This window comes from Syngnathoides biaculeatus, chromosome 13 (genome assembly GCF_019802595.1).
Source record: "Syngnathoides biaculeatus isolate LvHL_M chromosome 13, ASM1980259v1, whole genome shotgun sequence".
NCBI lineage: Eukaryota > Metazoa > Chordata > Actinopteri > Syngnathiformes > Syngnathidae > Syngnathoides > Syngnathoides biaculeatus.
The window spans coordinates 12,784,183-12,795,756 of NC_084652.1; the positions used below are offsets into that span (position 1 = coordinate 12,784,183).

At 38.3% G+C, this 11,574-nt stretch overlaps 1 protein-coding gene across 1 annotated transcript; it reads left to right on the forward strand.

Annotated features, from left to right (window-relative positions):
* Positions 1-270: 270 nt before the first annotated feature.
* LOC133511321 (E3 ubiquitin-protein ligase MARCHF2-like) lies at positions 271-11,305 on the forward strand. The gene is made up of 5 exons (XM_061840120.1): positions 271-618; positions 4,944-5,224; positions 5,699-5,894; positions 7,214-7,423; positions 9,521-11,305. Exons 2-5 carry the CDS (start codon positions 5,040-5,042, stop codon positions 9,674-9,676), a joined length of 747 nt encoding a protein of 248 aa, XP_061696104.1. The 5' UTR covers positions 271-618; positions 4,944-5,039; the 3' UTR covers positions 9,677-11,305.
* The last annotated feature ends 269 nt before the right edge of the window (positions 11,306-11,574 follow it).

Consider the following 11,574-nt stretch of genomic DNA (forward strand, 5'->3'; position numbering starts at 1 on the left):
TCCATCAAATATCATAAAAGGTCGATAAAGCAGCACTTTTTATTTTTGGTTTTAAATTTCTGGGCATTCATTTACATCATCTGGCATCATCAGGGAAAAAATGATATCATTGAGATGTGCTCGATGACATGATTCTTTCATCTTCTGCCCTCACAGGGTGACTAATGTGTATTTTACTCAACTTAAAAAGGCGGGGAATGAAGCTGCAAACATCGTCCTCGAAGGGTACCAGTCTAATTTGAAGATAAGCAAAATAATCTATTTTTTACCGAGACCGCGAAGGCAGCATCGTGTCACGTGATCCTCTAGCACAGCTGAGGATGCTGAAGCTTGCTAAATGCTAGCCGTCAGCTACGTTAGCTTTGTCTGGTAATCCTAGGAGACACGAACGCTTTCCGTCACAGGTTTTAAACGAAAACCCACCAGGGGAAAACACTCGAAGAACGATGGCGGGGTCACAGGGCATGTTGGCTTCTCTTATGTTGCCACCAAATCAGCGCTTTTGGTTCGATGTCAATGTCATATTTTGCAGCTAGGGCTGACCAGTTAGCTTCCTGTCGTCTGCTGTTTTGCTTTCACACTCAAGCCAAGGCCGAGCAACAAAGGGGAGGCTGTCGGGTGAGTGAATTGAGGCTTGCGGTTTGTTTGGCAACATGTCTGTTTTGCCTTTTTATTGCTAACAACAATATATTCTTAGCGTGTCGTTGGGCTGGTCGGTGTACTTTTCGTGGACTTAAATGGTGCTAGCCTTTGTCAGTTGGTGATTGACACTGACGTGCGTGTTTTGCCAAATCTTTTGGCTGTCACCCAGCGTCCACCCTTCAAAATATTTCGTTTTTGACAGCTAACGTGATGTTATCCGGTACATATGGGTAATTTTTACATTATTTGAGTAATAACGATAAAGACACTTATGAGACATTTTATCTATTTATGCTGCCTTTTTTTTTTGTCTCCTGTGCCAAGACTGTCATGCTTGACATCCTATTTTCAAAAAGTGATATTAGATGTCATTGTGAGTCCCAATGGTTGTTTGTTTCTGCGTGCCCTACGATTGGCTGGCAACCAGCTCAGGATTTACCCTGCCTCCTGCTCGATGATAGTTCGAATAGGCTCCAGCACTCCCGCGACCTTTGTGAGGATAAGCGGCTCAACAAAATAGATGAATAAGCCCATAATTTTAAAGAAAATCAAGATGTAGATACATTAATTTAATGGTAGTCCAATGCAAATCACAAGACTTATGGGGGAATATCCTATACAATATACATTTTACCACATGTTTGAGAAAACCCATTGACAGAGCAAATCAAACATACTTTATGCATAACAGGAAAGTCAAAGTTCATCACGGTAAAGATGAAAAAGGCAACAGAGCAGCTAAATAAATGTCTTGCACTATTTACATGTTGTCCTAAAGCTCTGCAGATACATGTGCATAAATGATCATAAGTAATCATTGAACCCATGACACTCATCTTTAAACATTCATAATAATAGTAAAGGCTATGGCTGAATGATAGGGACTAAATTTTCTATTTTTATGTTCACAGATATCTCTAAGACTTGGTTTTGATGAAAACTAAGCATTTCTTCAAATAATCCAAATATCATAATACAAAAGGATGTGGCAAGCGCAGTTTTATTGATCAGAAGTCGCTGTCGGTCATCAACAATATAAAATCCCCAAGAACTGAAGTAGAAATCAGAAAGAGTTTTACTGTAGCGCTCCTCTAACAATTAATAATCTGTTATGCTGCAACAGGTGGAACTTGAATCAACAGTGCAGTAACTTAACATTTTCAATAGAGAACATAACAGTATATGCAAAACGTAATGAACCATGGTAAGTGTGTGTATCTGTGCGCTTTATCAATGTTTGTGTTCAACCATGTGTCGCCTGAGTGCAGCGGTCAGACGTACAAAATATCTGAGAACACTAGCTTGTTCATAATATCTGGCTTCAGGCAGGGTCGATGACAACATAAGTTGCATTTTAAATCCAAAATATTTGGATAAAGTTCAAATGAAAGAGAGTTACTAATTTTTACCATTAAATCAGTGGAGTTCTGTTGCATGGAAGCGTATTGCTGCCACACCAGGAAAAAGAAAGGTCGCGTTTCACATTATAATGTGGTTAATTACACGTTATAATGTGAATCGTTTTCACATTATAATGTGCAATGGGTAAAGAGGGGTGAAATTTATTATTTTCTACGTTATGTGAAACGAATCTAAGTTATAACGTGAAACGATTCACATTATAATGTGTAATTAGCCACATTATAATGTGAAACGATTCACATTTTAATGTGTAATGGGTAAAGAGGGGTCAAATGTATTTATTTAATATTTTCCATGTTATGTGAAACAAATCTACATTATGTGAAACGAATCTACGTTATGTGAACTGATTCACATTATAACATGTAATTAATCACATTATAATTTGAAACGATTCACATAATGTGTAATTAACCACATTATAATGTGAAACAATTGACATTATAATAAGAAATGTGACCTTTTTTTTATTTTTTGGTGTGGCAGTGATACGCGTACTGTTGATACCTTCCGCTCTCTTTATAAATTCCCCACTCTATGTAGGAAGTACAGTACATGCTTGTCTGCCTTGTTACTCCTGAAAATTCATACATACACTTTATCTCTGAAAGAATATCATGTACTCGGGTGTCTGGTACTGTGTGAATGCAATTGCTTGGTATGCCAAGTGTTCATGGTAAAGACATCTTAAATGAGACTGAAAGAACATTTGTTAAAGAACCATACAAAGAAACTCTTAATGAGACTAAGATACATTTGTGTTAGTTTTTTTGGGTTAGGCAGATTAAGCAAATGGAGAAAATAGGGTTAGTTTCTTCAACAAATCTGATGCAAACGATGAAATTTCATTTGGGACACAACAGGAAAAACATTTTTGCTTTGAGAGTATAGAAAAAAACATTTAAAACTTGTTTTTCTGAGAATTTTTACCGTATAAACGATTTTAAAATGCCAATACTTCAAATACATCAATGAAAACACATTGATTTAAAAAAAAATCAATGTGGGACTTATTTTATGGTACTGATCATATAAAATGAAAATGACACTCATACATAACAGAGAATGGCAGTCTCGAAAATCAAAACAAAGATTGGACTTTTTGACTGTGATTCCAAAAGTTAGGTTTGGTCACAATGTTGACCAAATTTTGCTCATCTTCCAAAGCACACCATACTTACAGTGAGGTATAGTGGTGGTAGCATATTGCTTTTTTTTTTTTTTAAATCAGATGGACCTGAGGCCTCTGACAAGGTAGAGGTAATTATGAACAGTTTACAATAGCAGCCAGTGTTCGTGCACAACCTTCTTGGCTATGCGAGCAAAGAAAAAAAAAAAAGCAATGACAAGCTCGTTAAAGCATCTGAAATGTATTTGGGGTTAATCTGAGGCATTTTACGTGGTAGCCAGTGTGTGCCAAATCCCATTTAGCATGCGTTTTATTGAATGGTTATGAAGTCACATTCCAGTCAGAGGAGGGTGTGCAGACTTGCACAACATTATTATTTTTACTTCCTCTCTGAAAAACATTAAAAAGAAACTTAGTTGTATAGGTTATGTCACATCACTTGTAAAAAATAAAAAAATAAATGAAAATTTAGACGATCAGCTGATCAAAGCTTTTCTTCAGTCAGATTTAGGCATCCAGTTGTTAATATGTTCCAGAAAAGTTTTAACTGAACAGTTCTGTAATTGGTGTTTTCCAAACTTTTTTTTGAGCCAAGGCACAACACCACCCCCAAAAAAGTCACAAAGCTATTCCATGAATAGCGACAGATGAATATATGCTAATTTAGGGGTGTCATACTCATTTATATAGCGGGCTACATTGTAGTTATAGTTTCCCTCAGAGGGCCAGTGACTCTGAAACCATAAAAACCTTAAATCGCCTCACCATAAATTATACATGACATTGATGTGCTAGTTTTTAATCAGAAATCAATGGTAATGGGTTTTTCAACTATTGTTGATGTTTGGTAGCACAAAAATGGTTGCAATATCTCTATGTTATCATTTACGATATGACAATTTGACGTTTTGGTACAGAATTTGACGAAAATCATGGACGTTGAAGAACATGATATGCCTTTGCCGGCCACATAAAATGCTGTAGTGGGTTGACATGGCCTTGTTTTTGACACCTGTGGGTTAATTGTGCCACCTGCCATTTAGTGGAAGATCTTTTGATTGTTGTTTGTCGATGGCATATGTGGTGCAACTGTTTGGCACATTTTTACCTACCAATCATTCCTCCCACATGCTTATTAGGTCAGTTTAGAACTCGTATTTGCCAGTAGGTGTGAATATTAAAGGTTGTCTCTATGTGAATGGTAGGTGGTTGACTGGAGACCAATACAGGCCATCTTTATTTATAGACTGCTTTAAGAACAGCACATCTGACCAAAGTGGTGAACTGCGTAAATTAATCAGAAACTCAGCAAAGTTGTAGATACCGGTAGATAAAATATCAATAATATCCTGTATGACAAATGTAAAGCAGACTTTTCAAAGTTAAAACAAAGTGGGGGAAAAAGCACCAATTCAAGAATAACAGTTATATATATTAAAAAAAAAAAAAGAAAAAAACCTTTTAAACAGCCCGGAATAAAGGTTTTTCCTTTTGGGTTCAAAGCAAAATACACTGTTTTCGTTTCGATCTTGCCCAAACTGCAGTCTGCCGAGATGCTGAAGTCTCACCCGATTTGTGTGTCACATGATGTGCTGATGTCACGCATGATGACAGTTCAAAGGTTATGTGTGAGTTTTTGGTAGAGCTACACACTGTAAGACTGTAGTGACATTCAACATGAGGAGTCGTCTGGTGTATCCATATTTTGTCAGTTAATTTGGTGATTGTCATCTGTATCATTGATCTGCAGGTGGACAAAGGCAGAGAATCTCATTTTGAAACTTCAAAGCCTTCTTGAGAAGTTGCTGCTGCTGCCGTCTTCTTCCCTGTAATCCCCAGCGGAGCCATGTCATCATCAGGATGTTGCCATCTACCCGGGTCCCTATGTGATTACTCAGGGAACGCAGAATGTGACTCCTCTAAGGATTCCGAAGAGTCTGATTCCACCGCACAGGCCCAGTACATTGCCAAGGTTACGGCTAAAGATGGCCGCCCACTCTCCACCATTGTTAAAGCTGTGAGCATGCAAAGGTAAGAGCAGGAACATGGAAACCTCATGACTATATTACTATATTCATGCATGTGGGAGCAAACTGGAGCGCCCAAAGAAAACCCACAGAACATGGAAACACCACATGGGGGGAGGGGGATTCGTATGCCGGTCCTCAAAACTGTGAGGCCAACGCTCTACTAGCTTTTCCACCATGCCGCCTCCTGATCATCATATCTTCTCAAAATTAGTTTTTTCATCTTCTGAAAATTTGCCCCTTTATTGGCACAAGGAAAGGCCATTTTTTTCTCCTGCCAGTAGGATTATCGGATAAACCAAATTTTTCAGAAGACTATTGAGACCTTCAAGATGTTACAATACAAAGTTTTTTTTCAACAAACATGCTGTCGTGATATGCTGTTCGCCAAGAAACCAATGGTGTTTTGAGTATCTAAACGTGGATGTAAAGTCATTAGTTCTAATTATTCTTGTGGTTACTTTGATCGTTTCCCCAGTGATGTAGGCATGTGTCGGATTTGCCATGAAGGTGGTGCAGGGGAGACGTTGCTTTCGCCATGTGAATGCACTGGCACGCTAGGGAAAGTGCACAAGAGCTGCTTGGAGAAGTGGCTGTCGTCTTCTAACACCAGCTACTGTGAACTCTGCCACACCGAATTCACCATTGAGCGGAGGCCACAACCCCTCACGCAGGTCAGTAAGATTTTAAATACAGTGGTATATTGATGAACAAGTGCCCATATCCATCCATCCATTTTTTTGTATCGCTTATCTTCACTCGGGATGATGGCATGCTGGAGCCTATCCCAGCTATTTTTGGGCAGGGTGCACTGTGAACTGGTCGCTAGGGAATCGCAGGGCACATAAAAAAAACATTTGCACTCACATTTTAACCACAAGTGCTCACTGGAGTAGCTTTACCAAAATGCACCATTTGAACATCTGTTGTTGACCAATCCTAGAACCTTGTGCCTGAGTAGCATCTGCACCACTTGCACAATTGACTGAGGAGGCTCTGCAACATTTGAAAAATTGACATTGCCCCAGATTAGCACACTACAAATCATTTTAAACGTTCCTTGAAGTCTCAGTGCTCTATGCACAATAGTCATTCCACTGGACTATTGCTCTGTTAGGCATTCTATCTGCTGTAATTGCTCGAGAGCCTTGCATCCTTTTGCACAATTTTCCCAAAAATATGTACTGTCATTGACACATTACTAGCAACCTTTATTGCTCTGTGACTGTTCCTGTCTTTGTCTCAAAAGTGCTCTGTCAATTGACTGTCTGTTGTCGTACTAGAATAGCTCCTACTATTGACGACATCCCTTGTTTTTGACATACTTGGCCAAATAAAGATGATTATGATTTATGCTGGGCCCAGGTACAAAGTTATTGAAAGTGAATGTAGGCTACAAGTATGTACATGAAAACTCAATGATGCTTGGCTTTTGGCATATTAACAGCTGCTGCATGTTTAAAGGAATGTACTGTACCAGCACAACGTGTCAGTACCGACACGGGAAAAAGAAAAAAGATTTTGACATATTTGGCATCCACGTAAGGATTACCCTGACAAGTTTATGGAAAAAAAAAATCACTATTAAGCTGCAACAGGCTGAAATTCTGTCATGTTCTCCAAGCTGACACCCCCAAAAATTACTGTGACCTTTTGGTGCCATTACTTACCCTAAAAAATGCAACTTTAAGCACACAAATTTAACATTTATCAGAAGAGCAGTTTGGGCAGGTGAAAAAGTTATGTGCTTTTGAATTTATTTATTATGGAGGAATTTATTGAAGTTCTCGTTCCATGGTTTTTAGAAAATTCCACTAAGACTTGTGGCCGCTTTTCAATTTATTACTTACATATTGGATTAGAATATAGTAAAGTATTAAGCAAATATCAAATTGTTATATACATACCAGATGTAATTATAGTTGAGGTTTTGCCTACAGCTGATGAATCAGTGACTTTGGACAATGACCTCCATGTTGTGCATGTATTTCAGTGGCTGAGGGACCCAGGCCCCCGCAGCGAGAAGCGAACGCTGTTGTGCGACATGGCTTGCTTTCTGCTCATCACGCCACTGGCAGCCATCAGTGGTTGGCTGTGTCTGAGGGGCGCCCAGGACCACTTGCAGCTCAAGAGCAGACTGGAGGCTGTCGGCCTCATCGCCCTCACCATCGCCCTCTTTACCATCTACATCCTCTGGACACTGGTAATAATCTGCCACAGAAGTGAGAGGAATCATTGGACACTCTTAAAATGTTTACACTTTCCAAAGTCCTTGAATGGCAAAATGTTCTTAATCTAATTTGATGCCTGAAATGTATTTTAATGTAAGTAATATAAACACTAAAAGAATTCATTTCCACTTGACAGCTGTCACAATTGTTACACACGTCTAAAATACCTTTTTAGTTTATTAAAATGTGGCACATACAGATAGTTTTAAATTACCAATTAGACCCTTTCAGAGCTGGAAAAATGTACATGTGCTGTATTTTGAGTAAAAGTACAGATACTGGTGTAAAACAAAAAAAAAAGACTCTAGAAGTGATAATTCGACTTTGGAATTTTGAGCACCAGAACTTGGTGGTTTTTTAGGATGGCACAAGACAGCATGTTTACCACAAATCATTTTTGTAGCTGACAACATCAAACAATTCACTTCAATGAGGCCATAGATGGGGAAGATCTGTTGTCATTCATTGATTCCTGCTAATGCTTCCACTGCTGTCCATTGTTCAGCCTTTCAACTCCACTTTGTCCTCGTGAACGTGCAAAATTGAGGGGTAAAGGCTGCAACAAGGACTAAGGAGGTCCAACTGGGATTGGCCCTTTACCTCTTTTTTTAATATCATCCATAGAGGTTAAAAAATAACAGACCAATTTTGACAAAAATGGAGTAGCAAGTACAGATGTTTTCAAATATAGGGAATAAAAGTTGTCAGAAAAATACAATACTGAACGACAAATACCTGATAAATGTACAGTGCCGTGAAAAAGTAGTGCCCCCCATCAAATTGTCATATTTTTACTTAGTATCCTCACTATAGTGGTCAAAAAGCTGCGACCAAGATGCCGCGGTACAAAGAAAATCAAGAACAAACAAGAAATAGACATCGAACACCGTCTGGAAAGGGTTACAGCATCACAATTTATCAAATTTTAATCGCAATAACAATTTTGGTTGCCACGTTTAACTGAGCGTGCTGCATTTGCAGCAGTGCCCACATCATAAATACCCATCCACCAGGGGGCGAATGCATGGTTAAGGCTTAATTAGCCTCCAGTACTGTGGTCCTACGGTCTTCGTAGCAGCTGCCATGAATTTTATCTTTTGGGTGTGACCACATTGAGAAAACCCTTGGCGTAAATTCAAGGGGAAATGGTAGCTGTCTGTCTTTTTGCAGTTTCTGACCATGCACAACTGATCAAAGGTCAAGCAGACCAACGGACACACAATGTCCTTGACAACTAACCATATCGACCACGGGAGTTTTCAAATGAAAAGTTGTGCTTGTTGCCTAATGTTATTACCTTCTATATATTAACTGTATTTGCTTCCATTAAGTTGAAATTCACGATTACATTTTGTAAGAGTACATTTTTTCATTTAGCCCTCACGAAAGCTAACCAAAGCAAATTTATTTGTATAATACATTTCATACACAATGTAACTCAATTGATTCAAACATTAAAAATGGGGGAAAAAATAAAGCAATATAAATAACAACAAAATATATACAGTATATTAAAAACACAAACCGTTCAGTGGAAGAAATAATTCAAATTGTAAAAAAGCATGATGAAAGTTTTTTTCAACCTGGATTTAAAAAAACATTCCCACTTGGGGCTGTCGTCTCCTCTGTTGGCAACTTATTCCATTTGTGTGCAGCATAAGAGCATGAAGTAACATTTGTGAAAGTTGATTTTTCTTAAAATTTCATTTACTCCTTTTTAAAGATGCATTTTAAACTCAACACTGTCCCACATTGTTGGTTAGAAAGTAGTGTAATAAAAATATTTTTCCCTAAGGAGGAATAATCGTGATTACAATATTGATACATTTATTATTTATCGATTATTATTTTGGCCATAATTGTGTGGGCCTAACACTATACTATTTTCCTCATTTGGGTGGGTCTGGAGTGGTTTAGTGTCATTGTCTAAATGAGGGAAATATAATTCAAGATGTTTTGATTTTTGAGGATAGTCACTGAACAAATTATCTTTGCCCCTGTATTTAAACTTTGTTACCTCCCACCGCTGTTTTTTACTGATGTCCTTCGCTCTGTGAATCTTGTTCCAGGTCTCATTTCGATACCATTGTCAGCTGTACTCGGAATGGAGGAGGACCAATCAGAAAGTACGCCTGCTCATGCCCGACATGAAAGGCGCACTCACCACCCAAAGTTCTGTGCCAACCAAGTTGACAAAGAAAATGACTGATGAGACCATCGTATGAGTGTGGCTCGGCGGCGAGGGGCAATATTTAAAATAAGCCAGCCGAAGCGCTCACAAAACAACAACAGCAAAACCACACACACGAATCATATTAATGAACCTTTGCACTTCATATGGACCATTCTAAGGAGGGCAGGACTACTTTCTCCCACTTTTGTCTTTGTATTGAAGCACTTGATGTAAATTATGACAGTATTGGCCAGCCACAAATGTGGTTTTAGGATGAACTTGTGCAAAAGTCACATTCGATTTGGATAGCGTCTTGTCTGGACCGCTGGTGCTGAGACGTCAACATTTGAAAAATACTTAAAAGATGGACTAACCAGCCCGGCCTTAAGTCTGACAAAGGTATGAAATACTAAGACACAAGCTATTGTAGCAGGATATAACTGACAGCATGCTACGACAGTATAATATGAAACATATTCACTACCTATAATTCCCCACACGCACCTTCACAATGTATTTAGCCGTTTTAAAAACGAGGGGCTGACCTTTACCCTGGCAACGTATGCTACAACTCTGACTCTTCCTTTGTGATATTAACTTACAGTATTCTGAGTTTTTAACTGTCAATAATCATTGCCCTCTATTATACACATTTACAGAACAGTTGGTGGGGTCACCTCTCGAATTTGTATTTTTTATTCCCTAATTGAACCTTTTATGTTCCAGTATGTGTTGATTCTTGCTATGTATTGAGAGAGAGAGAAAAAAAATGTGGGACGGTAAAGCCTTTAACATATGAATGTTGCCAATTTGTAAGAGGAGAGGACTGAAGAAACGAAATAATTTCCTGTTCTTGCAGGTGAGATTTAAGACGTGAAACAAGACGTCTGCAAACGTTAAATGCATTTTGAGACAAATGGTGTCACATTTGGCACTGGTTGCAGTCCAGCACAGTTTGCAGTCATAGGTTTTGTAAAGTCCCTTTAACATTTCTGTATCTCCCCTATTAAGAATATTGGAACTATTTAAGTAATTTTCATTTGTGTGGTGATCCTCACTCTAAATGTTTTGTACCAAATTGTGGTCACAATCTTTTACATTTTTTTGTTTTCATTTTGTAATCGCATTACTTGTTTTAAAGCTCCAATCACGACATTTTATTTTTTTTGCACATTACAATCCTTTATGGCCAGACTACATGTTGTCTGTCATGACAATTTAAAAATAGCTTTTTATGGTTTTACTCTTTACTGTCCAATTATCTGATTTGGGGATTGAAATGATTTTTTAATATTCCTGTCAAATAGGGCAAGAGTCTTACACCCACTAGTCAACCATAGTATTAAACACTAACTGCTCACATTGAATAACTGCAGTAAGTGTTTGTACTTTGGTACACTTGAAGCTATCATCTAAGAACAATGACTGTTTTTTTCTTCGAAAGCAGACTTCATTAAGTGACTTGTAGAAATGTCCTTTTTCAAATGAAACCAGTTACAAATGTAAGAAATACAGAAAATAATGTATCAATGCCTGCAGGTATTCTGTAAGGGCGCCACGGTAATTTGTCAGGTTTTTAGAGCAGCAGTACTAAAACCAAGGTTTTTGTGTCACCCTAATTTTCCTGCTGCATCCCTGGAAAGTTGGTTTATTGTGCAATAAAGCTTAAGGGACTCCCGGACTCCTTTCAATCTGAATTGTTTTTACCCACTCAACGCTCACGTGTTCCAAAATAAGGTTGTCGCCACCTAGTGTTCAATAATGCAGTGGTTACTGTCCTGTAAGTAGTTTACATGCAATAACAATGCATGGATTCAACAATGTTGATTCAAATGTTTGACGGAAGTCCAAAATTGCCTCTTATCATGCCTCCAAATGATGGCTGATTATTCCACCAAAGGGCTATCTTTTACAAATAATGTGTTAGCTGGGCAGCTAATAGGTAAAGAC